The sequence below is a fragment of the Poecilia formosa genome, unplaced genomic scaffold, assembly GCF_000485575.1.
Source record: "Poecilia formosa unplaced genomic scaffold, Poecilia_formosa-5.1.2 Scaffold118, whole genome shotgun sequence".
In the NCBI taxonomy this organism is placed as follows: domain Eukaryota; kingdom Metazoa; phylum Chordata; class Actinopteri; order Cyprinodontiformes; family Poeciliidae; genus Poecilia; species Poecilia formosa.
In genome coordinates this window covers 899,206-914,790 of record NW_006800057.1, presented here as the reverse complement: position 1 = coordinate 914,790, position 15,585 = coordinate 899,206, and the positions used below count along the sequence as shown (strand labels likewise).

Sequence of the window (15,585 nt, the reverse complement as noted above, 5' to 3'; positions counted from 1 at the left end):
TAGTAATGCATATCAAGATATATTGTGTTTGAACTAATACATTAGCCAGTTATAATCATTTTTGTAGGGATTCTTCGTGAGTGGCTGTAGTTCCTAATACCCATTAATATTGAGGGTAAACTGTACTGAAAGTGAATGATCTTAAGTACTTGGGGGTTTACTGTCCGTAGCAATGGACAGTTAATGTGAGAGTGGATGAACAGCAAGAAAGAAAGGTAAAGTTTACAAGGTGGTAATGAGACCAACTTCAATTTGTGGTTCATGGAACCAACAAGAAGGCAGAAGTTGGAAGTGGAGGTAGCAGAACAGAAGGTGTTCAGCGATAGACTGGGATTGACCAAGATGAGCGTTGACCATATGCTAGGCAAAGTTAGGGAGGCAAGGCTGATATGGCTTCAACAGATATCGGATGAGGATGTAGAATATGGAGCTGCCATAGAACAGGGAAAGAGAAAGGCTATGCTGATAGTTCATTGTGTAGTGAAGAAGGAAATGGAAATGGCCTGTCAAAGAGGGAGGTTAGGGATCTACTGTAGCTTTCCCTAAGGAAATCAGCAAAGCCTTTCATCAACCAAAGCCATGTTCACGTACACCAGAGTGAGTGGTCTCTGGGAAAGGTAAAATGAAAGATATGACACTCACTGAAAACCTTAAAGGTTGTGGGCTGTGTTCTTCCTGCCTTGAGACATTCATTGAACTAAATTCTGACATGAACAGGGGGTAAAACTCAGTACTCAGGCCTTATCCCTAACCTGAATCAACCTCTACAGGGACACACCCCCTTAACTTTTTGGTCATGGTTAATGGTTGTTGGCAAACAGCTTAAAGATTTCCTAGCCTTTCTTGGGGATATATCTGCAACCTAGCTGAGTGAAAAGGCATACTCAAGGGACTTTTATTTTATTTTATATGATTTTCACGCTGTAACTCAGAAACTTTTAGCCAAGCCTGTGTTGGGTAGCTTGATAGACTCCTGCTGTCACACAGTTGTACTTAGTTTAAGAGGAATGTAGGATAAATCCCCTTTAATATTCATGATGCAGCTTTAATCCATGAGCGAGAAAATAAACCTAATTCCTCTCTCACTGAAGACGGAGAGCTTTTCATCTGAGCGTTTTACATTTGAAGACGTGTGTTTGGCTTTGATTGAAAGAACCTCCCTCTCCCCCACCATGACTCTAAACTCAGAAGTGTATTCTTTCTGTCTGCTTTACATTAAACAAGTAGACCCCAATTTAGATCAGCTCAATGTTTTTAGAGGAATCAGCTCAGGTGATTCCTGTTGTCCTTACTGCACTGCAGAACTCCATCTGTTGATTTGACAGACAGTGTCTTAATGTAGACCCCCTTAAATCTGCTAAGTAGGGCTAATTAATGACACTAAGTATGTAGTTAAAGCATGACAGTTGGAAATGTAAAGTAAAATAAACGTGTGGTCAAAAATCCTTAGGCAGGACTCAGTTGGACCGAAGTAGAAAACACAATGAAGACGTTGAGTTCAAAAGGAGGACAGAGCGGCTGTTTCTGCTTTCTCTGCTTCTTCTTCTGTGACAGACCAAAGCTTGTTTCCAGGCTACAACAGGGAGGTGTGCAGGACACACTGACAAAGTAGGTTTGCATTCAAGGAATGAAAACCAAGATGGAGAGAGGAAGGGTTCCACAGCTGGATCTGTGTCAGCGCACGATGCCTGCAGCTCTTATCAACCACCTGCTTCTCGCAGGAAGACACAGACTTAATGCTCTGACGCTGACACATCCAATGCACCTTCTCTCTCTTCAACTTCATATTAGTCTAGTTCAGGACTTAAATGGTACTTGCTTTTTTATCTGCTAATTAGCATTGCTAATTGATTTATCTGAAGTGCAAGGATATGACACTATTGCATTAAGAGTTGTTGTGATGTTACAGGCTAATTCAGCAACATGATAGGTCTCATAAGAAAAATAATAATTGCTTGGTATGTATCTCAGTTTCTGGGTCATCATTTGGTACACCAGGGAAAAGAGTAAATGCTATTTTTCTTTAATTGTCACAAACCGAAACATTTGCAACAATAGAAATGATGAGTTTATGAAGAACCTCCAAGGTCAGAGTTTACGTTAGACAGGAGGGCTTTCGTTTTATTGTAATTATTCATGCTTGAGTGACTAACAAGCCTCCAGTCACTAGGTGGCAGTAATCAACAGGCTGACTGCTCAGCCCAGTAGAAGAAACTGTACTTTTTCTTTTACTGTTTTAATACTTAAAACAATAAAATGAGTGATAAAAACATAACATTTTAGTTGTTGCAGATTATTTGATTCATCTGTTCCGATAACCCCAGCAGATTAATTCAGAATGCTGGTGCCAGTAGTTTGCACAGACAAATGATCAGGTTCTGAATAGTTTTTAAATACCGGGGGAGGGTGAAAAAGAAACTACTTTCTCCAGCAACAACATGACAGAAAATAATTAAAACCCACTGATTTAGAGGCAGCATATGTCTACTGTTAACTTCATATTCAAATAAACAAGAAACAAACAGCTCTTTTTATTGTGGTTGTACTGAGCAATGTTCAGCTGGCTAGTACAATGGTAACTATATGATTAAAAATAAATGTCCAAAGCTAAAATATCTTTTTTGTTAAAAAAATACATAAATAAATAATAATGATAACTTTGAAAATGGGCTTTTGTTGTCTTTCATTTAGAGCTATTAAAGCTTTTTCCAATAAATTAATAAGCATCTGATCATTCCACACTCAGTTTGAACAAGACTGTGAAGTACCACAAAGTTTACAAAACACATTAGTTACTATAAAAACATTTGGTTATAACTGTAAGTTTAAGCCTAACATGTTTTTTTGTTTTGTTTTGAGCCTTCCTAAAAACATTACTCAAAAGATATTGGAATAATACCTTTTTGTTATATATAAGTGTAATTTGAATGATTATAAAAATGTAGAGCAGACTCTTCCAAAACTTAGGATTCATCTCAGCAGATCTGCAAACATGACTCAGCTGTTTTCATGATTAATGCTGTGCTGAATCAACATGGGACTGTTGACGTTTGGAAAAGCCGCTCTGTCCTTTCTGTGAACCGTCACCGTAGCGCCGCAGCAGCGCCACAGCAGCGCCACAGCAGCGCCATTGAAACCCAGACGGAGTCAGTGTTCCTGCTGCTGCAGAGCAACAGGAACACATAAGAGTCAGCCTGAGGACAGTCTGCAGGACTTCTGCCCATCCTGCCAGCTAATCCCAGATTACACAGTTCTGGAACTAAAGAAAAAGAAATGGCTGCCATGTTGAGTCTGGCATGGTGGGTTGGGTTGGTATTAAGTTTCCATGAACTGGAAGCTGATGGGATGGCTCTAGTTGGACTTTTAAATGGACATGTCTGCTCAATGATTGTCATGAGCGATACGACTTCAAAAATAAAATCTGGGAGCAGATCAGATTTTAATAGATTTTTTGTTTTCTGACTCTTTTCTAAAAACGAAATTACAAACATTGCTAGTACAACATAGTATTAGTGCCAAAACCATGAGAATGCTTTTGTTCAATTACAAGAATTTAGTCATAATATTGGCAGAATAAAGACATAATTTTACCAGAATGTCTTGGATTTAAAGGAAACAAATCTGATTTGTTTTAATGAGAAATAACCAGCTCAGTTTGTGTTTGTTTCTTCAGCATAGACTAATTGATTAATTGATAAAATGAATTTACAGCTCAGCCATACTTTCATGCTCCTTTAAATCTGCATTAATAGTTTTCCAGAAACACTGCAGAATTTAAGCGGTTGATCTAAGCTACCAAGTTGAAGATTTCCTGCATAAATTAGAGCCAAATGAAAGGAACACATCATATTTCGTGCACACATCTCTATCCAACCCAATCAGAATTGCTGACACAGCTGCTTGGGTTCTGCTGCTTAGCTACTGTGGCTTTGTAGCGAACAACCAGTGCGTTGCTTTTATTTGCCGCTGGCCCTGTTGTATCCTGACCCAGCTGGCACGGTTCAGCTCTCTTGGTTTGCAACAAGGGGAGTAGAGCAGAGGAGCAGACTGAGGCTGAGGCCAGGTCGGCTGGAGGACGGAGACTGACCCATGGGCTGCAGCCACACTAGAGCAAGCAGAACAACCACACTATCGCCCCTTAGTTCAGCATGGTGCTAACTTATTCATTCTGTCCTATATCTTTCTGGAATACTCAACTAATTGTCTTTATCTATTGGAACCTGCTGGTTTATTGAGGATCTTTTATAGAAATTACAGTTTTGTTTATCTGCCATTCAGCAGTTAGAATAATAGCCTCATCAGCACCTTAAAATGTCTCCTTGCTAGTAAAATTTGTCATGTTTAAAGTGTTTTACGTCACAAAAACTTCACACAATCACTAGTTGTGAGACGAGTAATAAACATTAGATTTTGCCAAAAGTCACCATCAAATATGTTGATCAACGTTCAATTTACTATCAGTCTAGATTATGGGTCCAATATCCATTTAACTAATGTAATAGCTATAGGGCTACACAATATAGAACATGTTGATTTGATTCATTCATTTCCATTCACAAATTATTACTCTATCAATCCCAAAGGGAAATCAACATCTTTAATTTTCTTTTGTAATATTTTTTTTCAAAAAATTACTTGTGATAAATTTAGCAACCTTTTTTTGATATGGGGCTGTATAACATGAGCTGTATTTTCAATAAAAAATGGTCATTGACCAACTGCAGTAGAATCATTTTTTCATGAGTCACATGATCAACAACCAGATTTTACTGCTGGTGCAAACCACAAAGGAGACAACAGGAAGTAGTTGATGGATCATGGCATGTTTTTTTTATGACCTATTGTCCATACAAACTTATTCGTTTACTTTAATTGTGTTTCTTATTTAATGAGTACAGTGCAATTGCAACGTTGTGTATTTTCGACACTAGCAGAATATTGACAAAGTTTAACATACATTTGTAATGCTTCTATAGTCATCAACAGAGCTGTACTGTTGGAGCCAATAGGAGAATTTGACTTCAGTAGCCACATTCAACCCAAGGAGGGCAGCACTGAGACCATTTTCAGCCAAATATTAGAAATTTTAAGTAGTCAGAGAAGCATTTTAAAATGTTTGCCCTTAAGGAACAATTTAAACAATTTATCTGTCAAAAAACGTTGATTTAGGGTTTAATCTTTAAATATGTCCAGTTTAAATGCCAGACCCCTTGTAAACATACTTCTGGGTAACCTGGGTGCCGTTTGTAGCTAGCAGTGTTTGACTTTCTCAGTAACTCCAGCTTGCTGTAATACCAGATGTGATCATGATGTGAGTCAGATTTAGCGTGGCAGGAGTTTGACTGTAACTACGTGCGACTGGCAGCCGGCCTCATCAATCTGCTTGCTGTCTTCAGAACAGCCATCACTGGCTTTGAGGAGCCATTTTTTTAAACATATCTGTGTAGAAGCTGTGCTAACGGAGCCTGTTTGGGTTCTTCACTTTAATTTCTCAGCCTGATTTCTGCCTTGGTTGCATCTTTAAACGTGAGCCCACATGTTACTGTGCGTTCTTATTTGTCAATGGAGCGCTGATGAAGTGCTTCTTAGTGCATGTCCTCATGTCCCCCCATGGATGAGTAAGCTTATATGTGAAACTGGTAGCTGTCCAAATCTCCCTGCCATGTGTTTCCAGCCCTCTGAGGTCAGATCTTACATAATTTAGAAATGTAGTTCACCATAATCACAGGACAGCATATATCTCTCTGCTTGTGGCAGACATCACTCTTAGCTGGTGAGGGCAGCCTGTTGTTCCCAATTAGCTCTGCGTGTTTGACCCACAAACATGTTCCTACGTTCATCACTTGCGTACGATTGCTAAGCAACAGCTTCTGATGTAACCAGGAGGAACAAAGGGGCAAAAAGGCACTTTAATACGTTCTACCTCAGAACAGAAATGTGAAAGAAACTCATAATAAAGACAAATGTTTACGTTCATAGTGAGGGAGCAGCGACCACCCCCATGCATCACACCTGTCTTTTAACAAATCTAGTTTTGAGTCTTTCTTCTCTTTACAACATGATTTCTGAACTGCAGTAACATCTAACATCAGAGCTTTGAGAAACTGTTCACCCCGCTTAAATTTAACATGGTTTCACGTTGCAAACAAAAAAAGAAAAAAAAAGAAAAGTGTAATTTAAGTGTGATTGACCAGCATCAACCTCTGCATAATGAATACAACAGAATGAAAACAATAGTTTTTACCACGGGTGCAATAATTGCAGTTTTGTGCCCGATCATCAATATTTAAAAAGCCTGACCTGCCGATTATGATTTTGGCCAATACCATTAGTTTTGTTTGAAAAAGTCTCCTAAGTTGGCAAGAGTAGGGTGACATGCATGCAATGTCCCAAAGTGAAGGAAATTGGGACCGACTGACCTGTGCCTCCCTTGTTTTTACAGATATAAATATCATAAGTGTGACGTGCCTTTGGATTCAGCCCCTGTTAAGTTTTAGAACTGCTTTTAACTGCAGTGACAGGAAGTGTTGTGTGGCACACTTTGGGAATAAAAAATACCAAATAAAGAGATTATGAAAAACACCTCTGGAGTATTTACAGAGCTATAAGGTTTGATTCAGGCCTGGACTTTAACTAGGCCAGTTTTATTCATCCTTGCTATGTTTAGCGCTGTTGTCCAGCTAGAAGGTAAACCTTAACCCAATTTCAGATTGCTTTGCTGTCAATGTTTAGCTTCAGTCATGTGACGGTGTGGTCAGGGTGATGTGCAGTGTTGGTTTTTCTCCTGAACACAACATTGTTATGGTCTGTTCAGCCCTGTGGCGTTCTTCTCATCACTCTACCATGGAGGATGTTTAGTGGAGTTCACAACTGAAAGTGACTAGTCAGTTTCTTCAGTGTTTATGCTCCATAGCCCATACACTGATAGGGAGAGACAAACTAAATTTAACCCAAAGACAATTATCAGCTCCTCCACATTGCAGGTGTAACGGTCTGGAAGTGAGCGCGTTATGAAAGGTCATACAGCTGGAGCGTAATGAGTCTCCTGTTGTGCACCGACACACCTGTTCACATCAGTTCATACGTCGTTATCCAGGGAAACACACACAGCCATGTGTTCACCGCTGGTACATTAACCCCTGCGCAGCTCTGCCAGGAAATCTCCCCTCTAGGGCAGGACGGCGGAAAATCTGCCAGGGCTTCAAGAAGACCACCGGTGAAATTCCATTATGTGGTTTTTACTGAGCTCAAATTGTCACATCAGACATGAAGCATCATTAGAATGTTTTGGCTCAGTGGAGGATAAGTGTGTGTATTGCCAATACGTCCCATCCATTTTGTGCCTTTACACAGGCCTGCGTACTTACACCATGACGTTTCAGTTTATTTTCTTCATCGTTTTGATCCTTGTTTGACCTGCTTGACTCATTGAAAAGTTAAAGATTTTGACCTCTAATTTAGTCAAAATAGCTCTGATAATTTTCTTTTACAGTACACCATCATAAATATCATAAAGATCATAAATATCCACTCTTATTCAAAGTGTACACAAAACATCCCCAGGTGGTCATGAACTGACAAGGTCTGTACAACACATCCTGTGGTACTTTAAAAAAAAAAACTGTTGGGTACGCAATGATCAACATTACGTACCCATTATTTATTTAGCGCTAAATGACCACGCTGAAATTAAAACTGTGTAGTTTTGCTCAATTCTCATCTCCCTTCTGTGTTTCGTTTTGGCTTTCTCCCATTGAGTTCGATTTCTCCAGTAGAATTTCAACCAGGTCAATCAGCAAACAGAATTGGGAGTAGTATTTTAGAATTGTAGTCTGCCTTTAGACCTATAGTCTGGCAATGGCAGTGCAGGCAGCAGGTAAAGTTTGAACAAAGGAAATCTTTAAGACATTTTATTGCTGGCAAAGATGCCGTTCGGCTTGGCACTTCTCTCTTCACAGTGGGGGATAGTAGTTTACATCACATGCAATTTCCAGTAAGTTTCATCACATACTTCATGGCTAAATAAATATGAGCGATTGGTTAAAATCAGATCCAATCATTTCAAACTTCAACAAAAGCCACACCTCCAGCAAGAAATTGTTTCTCTGTAACTGAGGATCCAGAACATCTGTATGAAGACTAGCTTAGATGCCATCAAACTGATGTTATGGTGACTAAACAGGAAGTTATTGACAACTAAACTTGGAAGGTTTTCCAGTGTTGGATTTTGTGGCTGCACTAGAAAGGCTGGTAAAGGACATCAGTTCTGACCCGTCTCCTTTCACTTATTCTTTCGCCAAACTGATGTTTCGTGTTACCAGCTCAGAGGTCATTGAGTTTTTCTCTCCCTCCCCAGCTGCTAAAAAGACATTTGTCTTTGGGACGCGATCTTAGACAGCCCACAGGGTTCAGTTTGGGGTAAACATGCAAACAGCCAGGCCGTGTTAGCTGTTTTTCGTGCCAGTGCCCCTGAACGCCCTCAGTGAAGCTGCTCAGCCTGATCTCAGCACCTTGGACAGCGCCTCCACTCAGCAGGGGCCCAGAGGAGGAGGAAGGGGGAGATACTTCCGCCTGTTTTCCTGTAACCTCTTGAGCTTCACCGATTTTCAACAAAGAGCAAGTTTGTTTGTTTGGGTTCCACCTCTCCGCCGTGCGTCGCCTGTCCTTTCGCATTTGACCTTCGGAATCCCGATTTTATGACGTTGGAGACCCAGAAACTCTGACCGTGGGATTTGTTCTGGAATTGTTCCGGGGTTCTTCTGATAGATGGGTTTGTGCGTTCTATTGCGACCGCCAGCGGACCGTACCGAGGCCCCTGCGTGTTGTATACATGGAAGCGTTTGTGACTGTGGGTAGCATCCTGTCTGTTCGCCTTACTGTCACCCTGTGTGTACGCTGCTAGAGGCAGGGGAGGTGGGGGGTGGTGGGGGTTGCCATCGGTGCCTCCCTCTGCGTCTTCTCTCCTCGACTTCACCTCCCTCCTATTCTCTATCCGTCCTCCTTTCCCTTCATCAGGTTCTCCTGGTTGTCACTCCTGATCAAAGACAAGTAATGTCCTGCTGTCTTTCCCTCCCCACGTCCAGCCGTGCTTTTGTCTCACACTCCGACTCCTGATCTTGACCGCGGCCCCATTGGTTCAGGCCGGACCTCTCAGACAGGAACTGAAGAGTGGCGATAGCAGCAGACGGGGGGCAAGGGGAGGGGCTGGGTGGCTGCCGGGGGGCCCGGGACCTGAACCAGACAGTGAAACGTCACCACTCCAAAGCCAGACTCCCCAACTGTGATGGCATGCCGATGTGTGTGTCTGCGTGTGTGTGTGTGTGTGTGAGGGTTCACAGTGTTAGTAGCTCAAAGCCAGCTGAGGCTGCAGTGCAGACAGTCAGAGACTGAGGCTGTGAGCAGCGCTCGGCAGCTGGATGGTGGCTTGTCTGGGACTCACATGTCTGCTTCATGAGGAGACCGGACAGGTGAGCGCACAGGTGCACGTCTGTTGAAGCGATTGATCCTGGACAAGTTTCTATGTTTGAATTGTTTTTTTGTCGTTTTTTTTTTTAATTTTTGAAGAAAATGAGGCTGAGTGTTTGTGCATAGTAATGTGTCGTTGAGTCTGAGTTGCATGGCAGGACCTGATCAGGGATGGAGAGTGATCATGGTTGTTTGGTAAATGTTGTGGAAGCTTCAGCTTGTGAGGCGACCTCTGGGGGACGGGTAGTTCGGCTCCTGGAGGCCTCAGGTTCAGACCTGCCAGGTCGGAATGTCAGGAATACTCAGTTATAAGAATCGGAAACTAAAGAACATAAAAAACACGGTTCGTGTTGGAATGCTGTGACCTGTGGTTGATTGATTTCCTTAGTTGCTTCAATGGAAGTAACAGAGATTCTGAAAAAGTTTACCCTGTTTTGCAGTTTTGCCAGACACAAGAGTTCCTCTGGTTCAGACCTTGTACCATTCTTTTATTCTTTTAATTGAAACTGGGAGTAGCGCTCTCCCTACCCCAAGATTTATTTCTAGCCTGTAAACAACTGGAACTACCTTTTGCTCTAACTTCTGTAGATATATTAAGCTCCTTGGCAAGTTTAGATTTAAAGTCATTTTAATTACCAACATGTTTCTTTTAATTGAAACTGGGAGTAGCGCTCTCCCTAGCCCAAAAACAAGAGGTCCATTGGGTCGTCTCTAGCTTTGGGGATGACACACATTCATATTGCTTTTGATGAGCTTCTACAGTGTTACAAGATTTATTTCCATCCAGTTTTGCATTGATGTTTCTTGACATGTTGATTATGGAAGAGTGTGACCACTGCTGATGCCTTCTCCAGCAAATCCTGAAGATTCTCAAAGGTCTGAATTTTGTGGAGGCCAATCCACGTGTCTCATGCTCCGTGATCTACTGCGTCACCATGAGCCCAATAAATTATCTGATCACATGACCTTCTGCCTCCAGAGCCCAGTATGTACATTGCGTTTCCTTCATGTTTTTCTTTGATGGGATTTAACAAGCGTTTCAGAGGCCGCCAATTACGATCGTTGAGTGTTTTTTCTGACCACATTTCTTCCTTAAAGACGATGGTTCCCCATTTCCCATTCCAGTTTTTAATAATGTGTTGGTTAGTTCTCAACCTCATTAAATTAGTTTATGTTTCTTCTTTGATATTTTCTCTACAAACATCTTTCATACGTTCACAGGATTTGGTTTTCAGCATGGATGCTGAGACGGTCCAGTGGACCGCTTGTTTTTGGGCTAGGGAGTGTACTACTCCCAGTTTCACTTACATGAAACACATTGGTAATTAAAATGACTTTAAATCTAGACCTGCCAAGGATATGAATACTTTTGGAACTTAAATACAATAAATAAGAAGCCACTAACTACATCAGCTGGAGTATAGTAACTTGTTGCTAGCTGAAAGACAATCTCCCATGCAGTGAGTCTTGTGCCTGTGTGCTTTGTTAATTCAAGGTGGCAACTTTTTGTTTGGGCCAGGTAGTGAGTTAATGTTTTAGAGTGGTCCAGTTTGAATCTGGAAGAGAATCTGTAGAGGGATCTAAAGATCAGGGTGATGGCAAGGAGGCCTTCCAACCCCAAAGGACCTATTGGAGCTCACCAAAGTTAAATGGTGAGAAAACCACTGGGCACCTGCAGAAAGCTGCTCAGCAATTATAAAGAAGGGTTTAATTAAAAATAATTTTAAATCTTAATCTGCTGTTGGTGTATATCATTTGGTTAGTTTAGTGTTTTTCAATGTTCCTCACTCTGCTGACTTAATTTATTTAATTTCCCTTTGGGATTAATAAAGTACTTTAGAGTTTGAATTGAATTTGATTGTCGGTCAGTGTTCATTAATGCTGCTGTAAAGTATGTTTTTTCCTTGCAGGATTTAGAAATACTGTTTTTTTAAAGTGAAACTGTATTTTATAAAATAAAACGGCAAAATGAGTTTGAAAAATATTTAATACCAACAAATGGCAGAAAGAAGTTGAGCAACCAATTAGATGATTTCTGTAGAAGTACAAGTGGCTGAATTCAAATCTTTGTCTTAATTTCTGTTAAAAATCTAATTTTTTTGATTGTATTTAAACGTTAACATCATATGGGAGGAGAGATTCATTGTAAGGTAGTACTACTGTAAATGGAAGCAAACTTCTTGAACTTCTAGTTTTAGCAATTAGCGCTGTTAGCACGGTTAGCTTTGGTGTCTGTAAACAGTGTGTATTTGAGCTTTTCCAATAAGTTAGAAACTTTTTCTCTTTCAGTGTCGATGACGGATAGTGATTGAAAATTCAAAAACTATAAAGCTGATCAATCAAGGACCCTGCAGTCTGCAAACTTAACACATCTTTTTCTTTATTGCCACTTTTTGAAGTGGCTGCCTACAAAAACATCAGATGTAAATCTACAGTAAATATAGTTCCCTGTTGTACTTTTTTATGATTTCCTGAGTTCATTTTTAACCATTCTACTAAAATTTAAAAACCGAATCATTTTGAGTCTTTGTTGATGAGTAATTCTACAGTCAACATATGCTGCTGCTATCACTCAAACTTCAGAACCACAAAGCTGAAAACTTCTTATTTTAGATCAATCAACATGTGGATTGTTAGGATGTCTGCTACAAAAATGTTCAAGAATGTTCCGTAATAAAGAACTGAAAATAACCTTTGCCTTTAACAACTTGTCTCCTGCTTGATTTGTTGTCTGCGATTCCTTGGGTGTACTAAATTATTAACATCCACATGTCTAACAGCACCTCCTTGTTCCGTCTCTCCGTCTTGCCAGCCTCCATGGCAGCTCATTCTGATTCCCTGGCCTCTCACTCCAGCTCTGTCCAAATGATGGATTCTGGCATGCTGGGTCCTTTCCCAGGTATACCCCCAAACATTCTTCAAGCTGCCACACAACACTCTCTGCATTCTCATTTATACAGCTGCCACTTCTGGAAGACTAATGACGCTAGCTGTAATTCAGTTCAATCTGAACTCGCTGTAGTTGTGTCTGATATTGTACCTGTGTTGGAGTTAAACATTTGGCTTTTTGACATATTGCAACACATTGGGCATCATGATTTTACTTTGTTGCTTTTAAGGTCCTTGTTCTGTTTGGTTATATCCGAATATCTCCACTTTGTCCGCATCTCTCCAGAAGGCATTGGAAACTATCTTTCAAGTCCGTTTTTAGTGTTTTCCAGTTTCTCTTAGCATTCCACATTTTGGAAAAGAAAAACCATATCAAAATCAGAAGAAACTAAGACGAATGTAACTGAAGGCCACATGTTAGTAAATAAACAAACACATAGATTATGCCAAATGCAACACCGACATCTCTCTGCTAATGGCTTTTCTACTCTTTAGCAGTGTTTGAGTTCAGTGTTGTGGCTGTAAAGCCGCTTGGATGAAAAGTTAGCTTGTTAGACGCATGCAGAAGCAAAACTGTCAGACTGTGGTTCTGCACAGAGATGGACACATTCACACAAACGCACACACACACCCACACACACACTTAGTGGCGTCTTTAATGAGACATGTTGGAATCACTGCCGTAACCTTGGACACACATGCTCACTTTTACACAGCATGCTAGGCCTGCACAACAGCAGGAAAGAGTTCATCGCTATGACGATATCGACTGTGATTAACACGTTTTACTAAAGCTTTGCCATCTTTACCATTTTGGCTTCTCAGCTCTCTGTGTCATTAAGTCACTAAATTTATACTTGAGTTATGTGTCTTAAGAACAGTTAGTCCACATTATTGATATCAGGATGGTTGCACATGCTTAAAAATATCTTAAATCCATGTTGCTCAAATTAAAGCCATGTCTTAAATTTTACCATGCAGGGATTATTTAATCCTGTATATTCTCGTATAGTTTTTTTTTTCTTGTGGCACTTTTCTGTAAAGCAAAAATGTGAGTCTCATTCAGAGATTTTAATTACGTTCTATGACTCAAGTGCTAGTAAACAGAAAACTGTTAACTAGCTGCTACTATACCCTTGCTAGCTAACAAGCTGTTTTGTGTCTCACCCCATCATGGATGATGACGCGGCTCTTTTCTGTCAGGCTAAATTTTGATTTGCGTTCAGAAATCTTTAAATGTAGAGGGAGCAACGTTGCCTCTCGTTTGTTGAGCCCTTTAGGACCAGACTTGCCACCAGTTAGTTGGACGATGTTCTTTGTTGCCACCGTCTCATTTCTGTTGCCAAACCATATGAGGGTAGAAGCAGGTTTGCACACATAAATATTTTGATGATCACAATTCAATATGTTCTGCAGATCTATAGAAAGACACACACACAGTTGTGAAAAGTGTTTGCTCCTTTAAAGATTTTTCCAGATTTAGTTTTTTTTTCATCCAGAAGATGCAAAGCACTTTTAAGATCATTACCACTATACTACCACCACCATGTCTGGCTGTCAGTACCATGAAATCCTTTGTTGCTGGTATTGGTTGGTCAGCTATGACAGGACGCACCCCTTCCACAAAGTTCCACTGTCATCTCATCTGTTCAAGAATGCCTTGGAGTATTCATGATCACTTTTTGGCAAAAGTGAGATGGGTTTTAGAGTTCATGACTTCTCGTCTGCTCCTGAATTTTTTTTAGCCTGTGACAAGCTAAAAAAAAAGATCTTTTTGGACATGTTTTAGTGTTTTTCATGTTGACAGACTGAATTTTTTTCCTCATATCTCAGGTTCTTTTGTTCCAATTTAATTATATTTAATCATCTAAACTGGCGGTGCCTCAGTAGATCGGCCCCGATTTCCTTAATTTTGGGCGATCAGCTGATAATTGCATGATGAACCGATCTCGTCTACTTCCGCAAACATCTGAAAATCATCCAGTGTTCGTTTTGCTCTGCCCTTATCTAAAACATTTAAGTGTGAAATAAAAGCAAAATCAGAAATGAATCTTTAAAGGCAGGAAATACTGCCACCCACTATGCTCTTAAAAAGTAACACAGATGTATTTCAATAAATGAGATGAGCATCAACTCTGATCACACATTAGGAACGACAGAGTGATTCACTGTTAATACTTATCTATCTCCATGCACAGGGATAAGACAAAAAGTCTTAACATTAACACCATCACTCTGTTTTAATGTTTTTTTAGGCTTCTCTCAGCCAGGAGGGATCGGAATGAATGTGGAGGTGGGAGCCGCACCTCTGCAACCACAGAAGCCCCCGAGTATATCAGAGTCTCAGTATCCTACTCCCCAAACTGGGTCAGAAGTCCCAAAAGATCACAGCGCCATGCTGCCAGAACCCCCGGCCCCTGGAAGCCCCCTGGATGTTTCAGCAGGTAAAACTTAAAGATGTCATTCACACTCTGAGCACTGAGAGTCTTCACATGAAACCAACTGCAATGGAGACGTTTAGATGAAAGCGTCAAGACCTAAATCAAATTTAAAGTGTTTGTGCTTGAAAACTGATGTTTATAGACACTCACCATCCAATCTGAGTTTGACGTATTTAGCATTTCTAGTTCTAGTTGAGGCTTTTTTATCTAATAACAGTAGATGCAGTGACGGGCACACTTCTGTTAATCCACTAATGTGCTATTAGCAGAGCTAATTTTTCATGTAGCATTTTTGCTAACTTTGAAAATGTTTAGCGCACCGAGCTTCCTCTAAATTAATTTTTTTTCTGATAAATACTAAAGCACTAATGTACTTGACTGTTTTGTAAACTTTTAGGTGAATAATACTCAACATCTTTGTTGAAGGTTTAATTATTAATTCTGTTTCGCTGAGTTTCATATTCACTGAATGTATTAAATAATTTCCTCACAACAGGTTTAGAGACCGATAAAGTAATTTAGATCATTAAGATGATTCTGCAAGCAGTGGAATCAAGGAGCTATTTAGGTTTTTGTATTCTGTGGAAATGTTTACCTGTCAGGAGGCAGGAGAAACTACAGGAGCACTAAAGAAAACAAGAAAGGTTTAGTGAATATCTCATTAAAACTAAAATATGCTCTTATTTAAGTGACAGAGGACAGAGTAACATATTTTCATTTCGTCAGAACGACATAAGATACTTTTACTAAATGTATTTCCTAAGTCTGGCATTCAATTGCTTCTGTAGTG

At 40.2% G+C, this 15,585-nt stretch overlaps 1 protein-coding gene across 11 annotated transcripts in view; it reads left to right on the top strand.

Moving 5' to 3' along the window:
• The window catches only part of LOC103143935 (microtubule-associated protein 4), a 105,278-nt gene that overhangs the window by 43,294 nt on the left and 46,399 nt on the right, over nt 1-15,585 (top strand). For 7 of the 11 annotated variants that reach the window (XM_016675636.1, XM_016675640.1, XM_016675644.1 and 4 more), the window contains exons 4-5: nt 12,278-12,364; nt 14,610-14,798. In XM_016675636.1, the coding sequence (XP_016531122.1) occupies nt 12,278-12,364; nt 14,610-14,798 (276 nt within the window). Of the gene's footprint in view, nt 1-9,214; nt 9,468-12,277; nt 12,365-14,609; nt 14,799-15,585 lie in introns of those variants that run through there. The other 4 variants (XM_016675641.1, XM_007560651.2, XM_016675638.1 and 1 more) reach the window with 2 other exon arrangements.